The sequence below is a fragment of the Scylla paramamosain genome, chromosome 1 (assembly GCF_035594125.1).
Source record: "Scylla paramamosain isolate STU-SP2022 chromosome 1, ASM3559412v1, whole genome shotgun sequence".
In the NCBI taxonomy this organism is placed as follows: domain Eukaryota; kingdom Metazoa; phylum Arthropoda; class Malacostraca; order Decapoda; family Portunidae; genus Scylla; species Scylla paramamosain.
This window is the reverse complement of record NC_087151.1, coordinates 14,137,501-14,152,688: the sequence shown is the minus strand read 5'-3', so window position 1 is coordinate 14,152,688 and position 15,188 is coordinate 14,137,501. Positions and strand designations below refer to the sequence as shown.

General features: G+C 36.0%; 1 protein-coding gene across 7 annotated transcripts in view; it reads right to left on the bottom strand.

Moving 5' to 3' along the window:
* Positions 1-15,188, bottom strand: part of LOC135101072 (adhesion G-protein coupled receptor G6-like) — a 133,164-nt gene that overhangs the window by 8,937 nt on the left and 109,039 nt on the right. For 4 of the 7 annotated variants that reach the window (XM_064004666.1, XM_064004660.1, XM_064004665.1 and 1 more), the window contains 2 exons: positions 14,124-14,470; positions 12,930-13,648 (listed from right to left, as the gene is read on the bottom strand). Coding sequence is in view for 6 of the 7 variants with exons in the window: in XM_064004660.1 (XP_063860730.1) it covers positions 14,364-14,470 (107 nt within the window). In the remaining variant the exon portion in view is untranslated. Of the gene's footprint in view, positions 1-2,654; positions 2,785-3,768; positions 3,902-7,911; positions 8,126-8,407; positions 8,661-9,219; positions 9,377-11,908; positions 12,073-12,928; positions 13,649-14,123 lie in introns of those variants that run through there. The other 3 variants (XM_064004655.1, XM_064004648.1, XM_064004663.1) reach the window with 3 other exon arrangements.

Here is a 15,188-nt window from a genome sequence, read left to right as displayed (position 1 = left end):
AACTTTATTGAATTCTTTTTTGACATCCAGGTATATTGGATCAACCCATCTGTCCCTCTCTTGCACTCCACCAATTACTCTCATATAGAAGCTCAGTAGATTTGTGACACAGGATCTCCCTTTCCTGAATCTGAATTGCTTTTCTGTAGTTACCTTTCCATTTTCTAGATATTTCACCCATCTGTCTTTAATTACTATTTCACAGAGCTTGCTTACAATACTTGTTAGTGACACTGGTCTATAATTTAGTGGTTCCATTTTATTTTCCACTTTGTATATTGGCACTATGTTAGCTCTTTTCCATTCCCTCGGTACTTTTCCTTCTCTCAATGAGCTGTTGATTATATCCCATATGGGTTCTTCCATCTGTTCTCTACATTTTTTTAATATCCATCCATTTATTTGATTTAGTCCCATAGCTTTTCTGACATCCAGCTCTTCCAGCAGTTTTTTAAATTTTTTGTCTCTTTACTTGTATCTCCTGTATTTTCTCATCTGTGATACCACTTTCAGTGCCAGAAATTCGGTTTCCTTTGTAAACACACATTGAAAACTCTCATTCATTTGTTCACTCATCTCCTCAGTTATTTAATAAATTTTTCCTTCCCCTTTTTAACTTGTTTATGCCATCCTTATGTTTCATTTTCCCATTTATATATCTGTAGAAGAGTTTGGATTCTTTACATTTTCTTACTTGTCAGTTTCAAAGTTTCTTTCTTCTTCTCTTCTTATATTACTATGTTCATTTCTTGCCTTTCTGTATTCTTCTCTAGTATTTCTGTTGTCTCATCATTTTCTTCCATGCCCTATTCTTTTTCTTTTTTGCTTCTACACACCTTACATTATACCATTTATGTTTCCTGATTTTCACTTTATAACTTGGCACAAACTGTTGCACACTCTCTCTATACTTGCTCAAAAATATCTCATATTTTTCTTGCACTATTTTACCTTCAAATAACTCTTTTCTGTAAAATTTCCATAAGATTTATTAAGTTATGCAAAGTTTGCCTTAGCATAGTTCTGTCCCGATTTCTGTGTTGTTCTTTCCTGTGCAACACTTTTTCCTTCTGTGGTACTATTTCTATTATCACATGACTGCTTCTTCCCAGTGGACTCAGATAATGTATGCTTGGTCAAGTTTCTGGGGTTTTTGTAAATAAGTCCAACTGTGATGGTTTTTCTCCTCTGCATCTTGTAGGCTCATTCACCCACTGTCTCAATATATTCATCATCATGGTTTGTGTAAGTTCTTCTTTCAATGACCCGACATTTTCTTTCACTTCCATCTCCTCCCAGTTAATTCCTTCAGTGTTGAAGTCGCCTACTAAGAGCACTTTGTTACTTTTCCTTATCATTTCCTCTATACTATTTCTTGTTTCTAGCTGCATGTTTTTAAATTTATGTGTGTGTGTGTGTGATTCACCTTCGGTCATCTGGTGGTCACCCAGCCAGCCGTTACCCTACGGAAAGAGCTCAGAGCTCATAGTGACTGATTTTTGGGTAGGACTGAGACCACTTACACACCACATACCGGGACAATGAGGTCACAACCCTTCAGGTTACATTCCATACCTACTTGCTGCTAGGTGAACAAGGACTGCACATTAAGAGGCTCGCCCATTTGCTTTGCTGTGCCTGGGATTTGAACCCGGGCCTTCTTGGTTGTGAGCCGAGTGTGCTAACCACTACACTACATGGCATGTGTGTGTGTGTGTGTGTGTGTGTGTGTGTGTGTGTGTGTGTGTGTGTGTGTGTGTGTGTGTGTGTGTGGGTGGGTGGATGGTTGCGTGCGTGCGTGCGTGCGTGTGTGTGTGTTAATTTATCTGAGAGAGAGAGAGAGAGAGAGAGAGAGAGAGAGAGAGAGAGAGAGAGAGAGAGAGAGAGAGAGAGAGAGAGAGAGAGAGAGAGAGAGAGAGAGAGAGAGAGAGAGAGAGCGGGGGGAGGAGAGCTTCAAATCACTGGCTATTGTCAAGCTCACTAACTGGTTGTTGCACACCCCCAGTTCATCTCTCTCTCTCTCTCTCTCTCTCTCTCTCTCTCTCTCTCTCTCTCTCTCTCCCCATATGTGTTTGTTATATTAAGGATTTTTGCTGTAAGAAAATGTATTTATAAATAACAAATGTATAGAAACATGTGAAGTGAAGTGGGATGAGAAATGTTGGGCAGATGCTGTGGCACTCGCTGTGCTAACTAGCATCAGTGTAGCTGAAGCTTGTTCATATCTTGGATTTTGGTTTGCAACTCAAAGCAAAAAATCATTCAAATGACAGCTCGTATCTTGAGAAACTCAAGTTGGGCACTTGTAAGTCAAGGTACCACTATACTTTCTACAGACAAGGCACATCAAATATTTGATACATTAAATTTTAACATTTCTCTTTGCTTCATATTTCAAGACTTCCCTTTACCTGAATACTACGTGCAAATAAGAAATTGAATATGTATATAAAAATAACTTTTACATTCTGGACCCTGACTGCAGATGACTGCTTCCCAAACATGTGACTAATCTGATAAACAAAATGCATAAACTCAAAATGGTGTTACAAGCACAGCAAAGCAAGGCAATTTGAACATTGTAGCAATTACAACATTTGGAAGATGGCAACTTAAATGATTCTTAAACAATAAGTACTTTAAGAATAACTCACCCCATGCTGTAACAACACGTTTGGCCATAAAGTGAGTCTCAGCAGAGGCAAACACTGTAATAAGGAGCTGGTACATGTTGGCTGCTTCCACTAACATCCAGGCAAAGGCTGCCACTACCAGGTAATGAAGCTGAGGACAACACCAAGGTATTAACAGATAAAATAGATAAAAAAACATATAAGTAAATAAATAAAACTAAATTAATAATAAAAATATGTAAATAAATGAAAAATAATAAATGAATAAGGAAAATGAATCAATTAAAATAAATAATAAATCAATCAATAGTAAAATAAATGGATAAATAAACAAAAAAATATAAGTATGTATGTATATAAATAAAAACAAGTGAATAAGCAAAATTAATAAAGTTATAAAATAAAACATGATTGAATAAATAAAGAAAATAGAAAAGGAAGAAAGATTTAGATAGCATACTAAGTATTTAAGTGAATAAAAAAAAAATAACATCAAAGAAGAAAGTGTCATGACCATAATAAAGAATTCACATATAGCCATCATTAGGCATAAAAATATCTGTTACCATATAATAAAGATAGTGGTCAACATGTTTTGAGGCATTCTACTACTGAGCTTCTTGGTCTAAATTCTTTGTTAGAATTATGTAAAATGTAGTGATAAGATAGACTGTTGTGAGCACAAGAAATGTAGTAGAATTAGAGGTAGATTGCAGAATGCTATTATTTTTGTAATATACAGTATGTAGGAAGGGAGGGGGAGACCCTGCCATATCTGCAGCAACATGTGATGCTAAATATTTAAGGCAGCATTTTCTTAAGCATGTTACCATTCAAAATTACAAAGCTCTTATCATCAAATGTCTTCCTACACTTCGTTACTCATGCCCCTATTCACACTGTCTCATTACTGGAATAAAAATACAAAGGAAGGATCCTCACTCCCTTCACTCTATCTAATTTTAATATTCCTTTTACAAAACACAATAAATGTAGTGTTCCTCACTTCCACACCATTACTTCAAAATTCAACATCAAATGTTTTTTTTGGTACTAACTGGTGTGTATCAATGTGTATTTGACACTACAATCACCTTATTTTGGCATTTCAAACAACTGTTTAAAACAGCCTTACCGTAGCAGCCAGTGCCATGCAGGCCACTGATGGAGGCTTGAGATTGGCGGCAATGATGAACACAATGTTGAGTAGCAGCAAGACAAGGGACAAGTTCATCACAATTTTACCACTGCGGTCCCGATTCAGAGTTCTGAAGGATGAATGTCACATCTAAGACTTTTCTACTTTTTCACACACACACTCACGCACGCACGCACGCACGCACGCACACACACACACACACACACACACACACACACACACACTGACTTTTTGACAAACAGAAATGAGGACAGTAATTAAAGGCAGCAGGTCAAACTGGAGAACGGTAATAAGTGGAGTCCCACAAGGTTCGGTACTTGCACCTATTATGTTTGCAATTTATGTAAATGATATGACAAGGTGTAGAAAGTTACATGAACCTTTTCGCTGATGATGCTAAGATTATGAGGAAAGTAAAAAATGAAGAGGATTGCAATGCTTTAAATCAGGACTTAATTAAGATTAATGATGGTCATTGAAGTGGAATATGGAGTTTAATGCTAAAAAATGTAGTGTGATGAGGTTTGGAAAAAGTGTGAAAAGACCAGTTGGCAACTATTACTTAGGAAATAAGGAAATCTCTATAAGATCAGAAGAAAAAGACCTAGGAGTAATTATTACTGATAATTTATCATTTGGGAAGCACATAAACAAAATTATAGGAGAAACATATAATCTGCTAAGAAACATCAAGATAGCATTCTCCTATATTGATGAAGATATGATAAAAAACTGATAACAATGATGATATGTCTGAGATTGCAATACGCAGCATTAGTGTGGTTGCCAAGTTTGAAAAAGGATACGAGAAAGTTAGAAAGAATTCAGAGAGCTGCAACTAAAATCCCTGTAAGCTTAAGAAAGCATAGTTATGAGGAAAGGTTGAAGAGATTGGGCCTGACTACACTAGAAAAAAAGGAGGGAAAGAGGTGATTTGATAGCAATATATAGAATATTGGAAGGAATGGAAAAATTGGACAGAGAAGACCTCTTGATACCAGATATGAGAGACACAAGAGGACATGGAAGGAGATTGAAAAGGAGTGTTTGCAGAAGAGACATCAAGAAACATAGCTTCCCACACAGAAGTATAACAGTGTGGAATGAACTTAAGGATGAGACTGTGTGTGCAAAAGACAATTCATAAATTTAAAGAAAATCTAGATATGGAGATGGGACGGCACGAGCCTAGTGTGGCTCATGTCCTGTATTTCACAACTAGGTAAATACAACTAGGTAAATACACACACACACACACACACACACACACACACACACACACACACACACACACACACACACACCCACAGAGCTTTCCCAAAAAAAGCACAACAGTGTGGAATGAACTTATTGATAAGACAGTTCATAAATTTAAAGAAAATTTGGATAGAAGTTGATACAGAGATGGGACAACAAGAGCTTAGTGTGGTTCTTATTCTGTATCTCACAACTAGGTAAATATACACACACACACAGCATTCAACTAGGTGGATGAAGAGATGATTAGGAATTTACTTGTGACAATGATAAGATCTCGTTTGGAATATGTGGCAGTGATATGGTCTCCCAACACTAAAAGGGACTTAAAAAAAATAATAAATAACAGAGAATACAATGAGCAGCGATAAAGTTACCTCCAACCCTATCAGACTTATCATATGATGAGAAACTAAAAGAAACTAAACCTGCCCACCTTGGAAGAGAGAAGAGAGAGAGGTGACCTGACTGCCTTATATCAGATTTTGTTGGTCTATGAAAAATTAGACTGGAGTGATTTGGTGGTGAGAGACTTTACAAGCACAAGAGGGCATGAGAAGGTGGAGAAGGATATGTGCAGAAGGGATATTAAGAAGAGCATTTTCCCACATAGGACTGCAGGAATCTGGAATGAGCTGCAAAAAGAAGTAGTAAATGCAATAACTATACATGATTTTAAGGAAAAAGTGGATAAGAGTAGATATTGAGATAGGACAGCATGATCTTAGACTTCTTTTCCTGTAAACCACAACTAGGTAAATACACACACACACACACACACACACACACACACAAAAGAGTGGGGAAAATTTACAGCCAGTAAGAAAAAAAATTGGAAGTAATAAAAAGATAACCTATGACTAAAAAAGGCTTCACATAATCACAGAAGATATGTGCAGATTATTGATAAATTTGAATGGCATTTGATTATATGAGTGAAATGTTGAAAACATTCATTATGTCTATGATTTAGTAAAAGAGAGAGAGAGAGAGAGAGAGAGAGAGAGAGAGAGAGAGAGAGAGAGAGAGAGAGAGAGAGAGAGAGAGAGAGAGAGAGAGAGAGAGAGAGAGAGAGAGAGAGAGAGAGAGAGAGAGAGGAAATAAGCTAGTGACAACTAAATCAGAGAATGAAGTAAATCAAATGACACATGGAGAGACTATATACACCAAAATTGACATCACTGAAGGAGAGGCTTGAAAGGAGTCCTTGATTATGATGCACAAAGAAATAACAAGACTAAGAAATGTGGACAAAAAAAGACCTTAATCTACATGATGCTTCATCCATATGTTCTGTTTATCTGTACATAATTTTCTCCCAAGAGAGAAAGGAATGCTAGGGAGAAATAGATGGAAAAGAGAAAGAAGCTCAGATTGCCGTGATAACAGCACATTTGGAAATAAATGTAATTTGTAGAAGGTTAACAAGAAAAATTTTAGATTTTGAATGGGTGAAAAAATTGAACTGACAAAAAAGAAAGGAGAAAAAAAAAAAAAAAAAAGGTGAGAACAATGTCTAGGTGAGTGTCCACTTAATCCATAAAACAATGCCTTCATGAAGACTGGCTCTGGTTGTGAGCCAATCATGCTAAACGGGCCACTAAAGTAACTCATATAACTAAAATATTCGAAAGATAACTCCGTCACTAAAATATAGTATGTTTTGATAAGTAGAGGAGGCGTAACAACTCAATTGTTAAAAAATAGTACAGTAGGGTACACAACAATGAACATAATTCATTCCAATGTAGCATTCACAATGGCAAATGTGCATTATGGCAACTGAAGAACCTATGGAAAAAAAATTAATTGGTTCCAGAGAACCATAAAATATAAAAAAAATCCACAGTTAAAAAAAATACATCAAAATGAGCACATTTGCACAACATCTAAGATAACACAACAAACATATACAATACCATCCTGAGTTTCACGCCTAGTCCTAAATTTTTACTATCCCGAATTTTGCACATTATCACCACAAGTTTCATACTGCTTTGACAAGTATCAGTCACATTTACTTACTGTTAGTACCACGCGTATCCATACACTAAATTCCACCTAAGTCAGAGCTCTCTCTCTCTCTCTCTTTCTATCTCTCTCTCTCTCTCTCTCTCTCTCTCTCTCTCTCTCTCTCTCTCTCTCTCTGTGTGTGTGTGTGTGTGTGTGTGTGTGTGAAAGTAAGAACAATCCTAAGGATTGCAAAATAGAATGAGACAGACTGGGAATGAAAATGGAATTACATATATATATGAGAGTGAGAAAGAGTGAGAAAGGATGAAGTGAAAATGACAAAATGAATGAAGGGGAGAGAGAGCATGGATTCACTCCTTGTCCCTTATCTCTGACAGATAAGGGGGAGGGGAGGTGACAGGAAGAGATGTTTGAGACAAGATGAAAGAAGGGAGAGGAAGGGAGAAAAGTGAGGAATGGACAGGTGGCATATAGGTGAGCAGCAGCTTGCACAGGTAGTTAGTTAGTCTTGTGAGTTTTAGTTTGTTATTCCAATTAAATTCTTATTAAAATTTCAGTGCTCGCATGAATGGCAAGTTATTCTTGCTAGTTTTGGTTCATTATTCTGATTAAACATTTATTAAAATTCCGATGGTCACATTAGTGGCGAGTTTGTTATGCCGGTTTTAGTTTGTTATTTTGATGAAATACTTATTAAAATTTCAGTGCATTATTGCAGTTGTATGTTATAACAATCGTGCATTGCTGCATACTCTACTGTGTGTTGATGCCTACAATGTTTTGAGGTGCATTTTCCTAATCATTCTTACTTTTGTGAGTGGCAGCCTGAAGCCCTAAATTTATAAAACAACATACTGCAAGATATAAATAGATACATAAAAATTTTACCTGAATAAAGCATAAGTTGCAACTGTAGCTATAAGTGCCCCTGTACTTATGATTAATCCAATATATGTGATGATGGACAGAGTCCTAGCATGAAGACCATGGTGTTCAGGCACTGGGTCCAGTAATATTGAAAATGCCGTAAGGTGTGAGGCTTGGCAGAACATCTTTCCATCACTCTGCACCATGTTGAGGCCGTCACTTGACCATTCCTGCTCTATAATCAAAAAAGAGTAAAAATACTAGTTATTGTGCCCTTGAACACAAGAATCACAATGATATGAATATGTATTTCCCCAAAATGGATTAAATCTAAAATATCAGTATCAATATAACAAAATATTGAAGTGTATGGAATTATTGGTAATCAAGACATTTTGAGTTTTATATACTGCACTAATACCAGGTTTCATATGGAAACATATAGTTTTAAAGCTTCAAATAAAATATATAGTACAATGCATTATTTCATATAGAGAAATGTGGGCTTCAACAATACCTTTTTCATCCCAAAACACACATACAGGATGAACTAGTTCTGAAGTGTGAGAGGCTGCCAAAGGAATGTGGTACAGGACAGGGTAACTCAGATTGGTAACTTCAGTATTGGTGATTTTGGCAGCAATAACTGGTAGCCCTGAACCTTGCTGACTCCGGAAGAATTTATCATTGGCAAAAGATACAAATTCTAATCGCACATTCTTTGTGCCTGCCAGCTTCAGAGCTTGAGGTGGTAAGGATATGTATGGTTTCTGGAAAAAAAGAAAGATATGAACATGAACAAAATGCCAAAAGCAAGATAACCTGAATTTCTAAAGATAAAATTATCTACGTTGGACTACACTGGATAGTGTTTGTTGCTTCCTACTGAAAAGTATTAGGGTTTGTTGGTTTCAATGACAAAATGAAATCTACACATGTATGTATAAGTATAATTTATATAAGATCCCATGGGCAGTGAGTCAAAATGTGTGTGAAAAGTATGCTGTAAATGGTAAGGAAGTTTTGGGCATTCATGGATTTAGAAACAAATGTTTATCACAGAACAAATAAGGAAGAGTTATAGACTGTTTCAAAATTGTACAGGGTAGGTGGTTTGGTGTTATGCTGTTAATGGGAGTGAAAAGTTATATATGAATATCTGATAAAGTGTTTGAGCAGAAGGCAGCAAAAGTGAGTGGCTCCCTGCTTGAATAAGGCTGTGGCACATTCGAATCTGGTAAATGCTGATGGTATAAGTAGAATCAGCTGCTATTTGCAGATGATATTGGACTAGCAGTTGATTCTGAAAAGAGACTGAGGAATACCTACCGATTTCTGACTAGGTACTGATAAGTCTATGTCATTGTTGGGCACATGACTGGAATGTGACGGTGATGGGTCACTTCCCTCCTGGGTGGGAGAGAAGGTGATGTTTTCCTTCAGTGACGAGTCCAGTAGCCTTGCTTCAATTATCAGATGCTGTGATCTGTAATAACAAAATTATAATTATCATTATTATGATCATCATACAAGTATATGTATTACTGAGAAATCTTTGTTCTGTTTATTTTAACTTTTCACAGTAGTGCAAATAAATTTGGAAATCACTAAGACTTTCCAATGTGATATGATTGATACTACTTCTGGAAAGTAAAGAGCTTTCAAAAAATTGTTTATAAAAATTATCAACAAAACAATTTAGGAGGCAGTGTGGCAGAACAAGGTTGATCTATAGACAAGTTACTTGGTTGTGGCTTTCTTGCCATAAAACTACACATTTTTTGCAACTACTGCTCATTGAGCATTGCAGTGTGTTATTTTCATTCATGACTTTTCATGTGTCATTGCTGAATACAGGTGCCTAGCTATTAACATTACTTAATTGTAGGAGAGACTTAACCAGGCAGCACATTGCAGCCAGGATGGAAGAATACTGCCACTACATTTGCTGTCATGGAAAGTGACTAAACAGACAAAGGAGGGACTGGGTATTCTTTACTCAAGTGTTTGTATTTCTAGAATACAGAGCGATGTTTTGACTTCATTAATTCCTTCATGGGGAGATCTCAGCTTGGTAAATGAAGAAGATTAATAATAATAATAATAATAATAATAATAATAATAATAATAATAATAATAATAATAATAATAATAATAATAAATAATAATAATAACAATAATAATAATAATAATAATAATAATAATAATAATAATAATAATAATAATAATAATAATAATAATAATAGTAATAATTCTATTACAGTAGAACCTCGGTTCTTAAACTTAATTTGTTCCTGAATGCCGTTCAAAATCCAAAATGTTCGGAAACCAAAACTATTTTCCCCATAGGAATCAATGTAAAATGGATTAATCTGTTTCTGGACACCTGTTCACCATGTCTTAGTGACTTATGACAGGTGCTGCCAAGATGACCACTCCACATCTCCAGCTCAGAAATTATTTAACTTAGAATTAACTTGGTGACATGGAACTCATCAGAAAATATTGTTTAAACTGTGCAGGTATTCTCTTTGTCATTGATCTACAGAAGGAAGCTTTACAGAGTGACAGAGAGGAGCAACCCACTTACTGCCAAAAGGAAGGTGATCATAATGCTTAGATGTCTTGCTGCTGGGAAAAGCTACTGGGAAAATGCAGTTGTGCAGTAGTAATGGCATTGTGGGTCATTGAGTGAGCCACAGGTGGCTCAAGATTACTTCTGAGTCAGCCAAAAACTGTTTTATATTGAGCCTTTCAACAGGATCACATTTGCCTTATTTCAAAGATTGAATTTCTGTCTCTCCTCCATATACATAAAAATGATGGAAATATTTGTAGAAACTATAAATTAGTAATAAACAGCAGCATTTGCTTTGTCTTTTAGTATTTGAAATTGAGTAACTTTGTTTGAAAACTGAATTATGGTATGGTAATCCAAACAATTATGAGTCCAGAATTTTCTTAGAAAACCAATTTGTTTGAAAAGGGAGGCATTTGGTATGGTTCCACAGTACAAAAATTTTTGACATGTGCTTGAGACCGATTATAGGTACGAAATAACTTGTGAATGAGTAACATCACAGTCAGAAAAGTATGGAAGCCAGCACAGGTTGCTGAAGAGAGTAAATCAAAGTGTGTTAAAGAGGTTCGGTTACATGAGAGAGAGAGAGAGAGAGAGAGAGAGAGAGAGAGAGAGAGAGAGAGAGAGAGAGAGAGAGAGAGAGAGAGAGAGAGAGAGAGAGAGAGAGAGAGAGAGAGAGAGAGAGAGAGAGAGAGAGAGAGAGAGAGAGAGAGAGAGAGAGAGAGAGAGAGAGAGAGAGAGAGAGAGAATGAAAGAATATAAAAGTCTCAGAGTCAAAGTAGAAGACTCAGAGGAGGACTAAGAAAGGAATGGAAAGATGGGGTTAGGGAGGCAGTGGGCCACAGGGACCAAGTATCTCAAAAGGTGAAGGGGATGTATGGGACAGAGTGAGTTGGATTGATGTGGTATATAAGGGCAATAATGTGCCCTTATTGTCTGAAACACTGATGTCTGTGTTGAGTGTCATTCACTATCTTTATTTTGGTTTGTAAGACTGACTAATGCAGTTATATGTTTATGTACCAGACTCACTTTCACACTTTCCTTTCACCTTCATCTCACAAAGAGCTAACATACCTAATGTTTTGTCTTATGGCAGGGAATTATACAAAGAAGAGGGATTCTAGTCCCCTCACTATGCGTCTTTTCATACCCTTCTATGACACACAGAAAATATAGGACATGTACTATTCTATATATATCCTATGTTTTGGACATTCAACAAAAGGTGCAAGAAGAAAAAAAAACTTTCCTATGAAAGGATAGAGTCTTGGAAGGTCATGAGGAGAGTAAATTGACTATGATGTGCAATGATGAAGTGTATGAACAAAAGCAAAAAAAAGTTAACTGATAAAGAAATTAAATAATCAATGAAAAAATTTGAAATTGTATAAGAATATACTTTTCATACTAGAAATCTCATGACACCCAACTTACCCATATTTAACATGCTTTCCAACTTCTAAGGCAACATTCTCAGTGAAGGTATTGATTGTCTTCAGGATCTGCTTGGTCACACTGCTTTCCTGATCCACAGCAGCTACCACCGAGTCATTCACCTCCATCATGTTGCTCAGAGATTCCACCATTTTGCTGGCTACCTAATATGGAATTCAATTTTCATCACAGCTTATTCTTTCTTCATGTAAATGGGAAAATATAAAAAGTAAAATCTTATCAATTTGACTTTTTACATAGAATATTGAATTAATTGTTTTATCCTTCATAAACACATTTAATTTAATTTTTTTCAGCACAACATAACCCCAGGTATTGTGGTGCCAAGTCTGCATTAGGAATGAATCAATCAAACCTTGAAGAAACCATTCATTTCACTGAAGTCTCAGAGTCTGGTTTTGTACAAGCTTTGTACATACTTCATACAAACAAACCACAATTCATAAATGTGTAAATTACAAATTTTCATTTATGAGTAAGATATAAGGTGATCCCTTATTCCTTTCCCCAACTCCAATTACTTTATTAGCTGCTATCAGCTTGCTGGCAATGACTTGCAATATCAAACATTAACATTCAAGATGTCTTCATTATGCATACTGTTTGCAATTTTTGTAGTGAATATTATTGTGCATTATTCCAGTGAACATCCCAACCACCTCAGCACTTATCACAACTACACAGACATCTCTTGAAATTCCCAAATGTTTTGAAGTTTTCCCTTTCTGATATAAAAGTTATTCAGTTATTTGTGAACAACTGTAGTCAGGAAATTTGGATAAAATGTTGTAAAGTTGAAGTGACTTTGAGAGTTTGAATGATAAAGTCAAATTTTCTACTGTATCATGTACAATGCACAGTCTTCAAGTACTTCCATTACTATTCACTTTCTTGTTTGTTGGTTTCATTATTGACCTGTCCTACTACTTAGCCTCTGAATAAAACTAACTAAAAGGTACATATGGCATAGCAAGATAGAACATAATATGAGGTACTCACAGCCGGATCCTTGACAGCATGATCGACTATCATGGCCAACTGGTCTGCAGCACGAGTGAACATCTCTGAGTCAACAGCTGAAGGAAAGGCTGTCAGGTTTGCCACCTCCTCAGCAGCCCTTTCTGCCTTCTGCATTTGCTTCCTCCCTGCACATACTGGTATCAGGTTCCTTCCATGTAACGTTACCGTTGGGCAGAAGTATGCAGGACCGAACTGCCTTTCTAAGATATATCTCAGTTGTTGGTGATAAGTCAATATTTGCAAGATTTTCATCCTGCCCATCTAATTTACTTCTTTTAACTTGAAGGTGTTTCAGATTTTTCATGTATTTCACTGGCATTTTCTTTTTTCTGGTCTTTCAAGTCTGCTTTCATTCCCATTTGAAGAGTTAAATTCTCTGGAACATCAGTTCCAATTTTTAGATCCCTATAAGTTCCTTGCTCTCCCCTCAGTTTGCTTTCTTACATTCTGATCCTGCTCTTCTACATTAGAGTTTGTTTGTGTTCCATCATGTAAATGAGTTCTTGGTGTCTTTTCATTTTCTCTTGAAGAATCAGACATGAAGCTCTGCCTATTTTGCCTCTCTCTTCCACGTCTGACCTGTCCTTTTCTAGACTGACCATGAGAATGTCTTTCCGATTTCCTCCAACCTCTTAAAGATGAGAGAATAAGACGTTTTCTTTCTTCAAGACTACGCTGTGTGGGATGGCTCTGGAAAATCTGAAATGTCATCAACTATGAATTTATCTGAAAATTCTAAAGGAAGACAGCATTATATAATGGTGAATGAGAAATGCACTGCTCCATTAATATTCATATGAATTATATTAATTCTCTTTTATATAACCAGTATATACCAGTGGCATAAAATCAAATCTAAGAATATTCTTTCAGATGAACTGTTTATAACTAGTTCTACAGAAAGGCTTTTAATCTGAATAATCATCTCAGAAACTTCAAGGAAAAGAGAATAATTTTGTGAAAACACAAAACTAATTTTATAACAAAAACAATCTTTTCTTTATACTGGTCAAATTGTATCAACTGAAAATTAGACTATATCAGATTTTAAGATTATATAATCTGGAAATTAAGTAGTATGACAAAAATGCCGAATTTTTTACAAAAACAAGTAACAAAGTGATTACCCGATAGCACTACATATTATCATCAGTACAAAAATCTAAGGCAATACCTCATGCTCGTCAAACAGTGTTGAATGAGAAGGGTAAACATCTCTTGATTTTCGCTTGATCTGGAAACTGCCACCCTCCCACTCAGCAAATGTAGTTGTCATCTTTGACAATTGTGGATTCCCTGTTGAGGACAGAGCTGCTTCATACTCCAAACCATCATCTTCATTTGTGGGCAACGTTGGTGGCATTTGAGGAAATGGTGTAGTCTCAGTTTGTATCTCTGTCTTCAGTGGCAGGTATTAAAACTCCATAAGGGGCAGGATATGGTGACATCTCTCCCCATGGTGAGTGGCAGGCCAGTGGAACTCACCAGTACTTTGAAGAGTTGTCTGGGCAGGGCAGGATTCTGGTCAGGGAGAGAGGCACACGTACAGAGGCTCAGGCAGAGATTGGAGGACCAGGTGCTTGAAAGAACGATGCACTGCGAAGAGAGTGGAGGGCGACAGAGGGAAGAGCAGACACTGAAGGAGGAAAAGCACAGTTTTAGCAGAAGAAAGTTCTCTGCAGGTCTTTCTAAATAGTGCTGTCATTAGGATATGAGCTGCTACTAATGGTATGGTTATTTTGGTACTAAAAGAAAAGAACTTTCATGCATTCTACATAAAGGATATCATAAACTTTATAAATATACACTAATGTAGCAATATAATTACATATATACATTATGAACCATCCTCAATATTTCAAATGTATATGTACACAACTACAATCATAAATGTAAGATTTGAAGCTGTCTTCCCATATATACATAAAAAAAAAAAAAAATGCTTTATGAAAAAAATCAGATTACATTTCAAGACAAAAGTAATGCTTTATAAAAGTCAGATTACATTAATTATATTTTTACTGAAGAAAATATGAGGTGAAGTAATTATTGCACAACCCACTTACAAGTCGAATATCACAATCCATACCACTGACCTATTAGCAGCAAAAGACATTAAATATTCAAGGATGAGGTAGATGAAGGACACAAAAACAGGTCCATATTTTCTTTACTGGTTAGGGTAAACTAAATAACCAACTGCTTTTCTTCATTAGTTTTGGTAAACTCTCTGATAAAA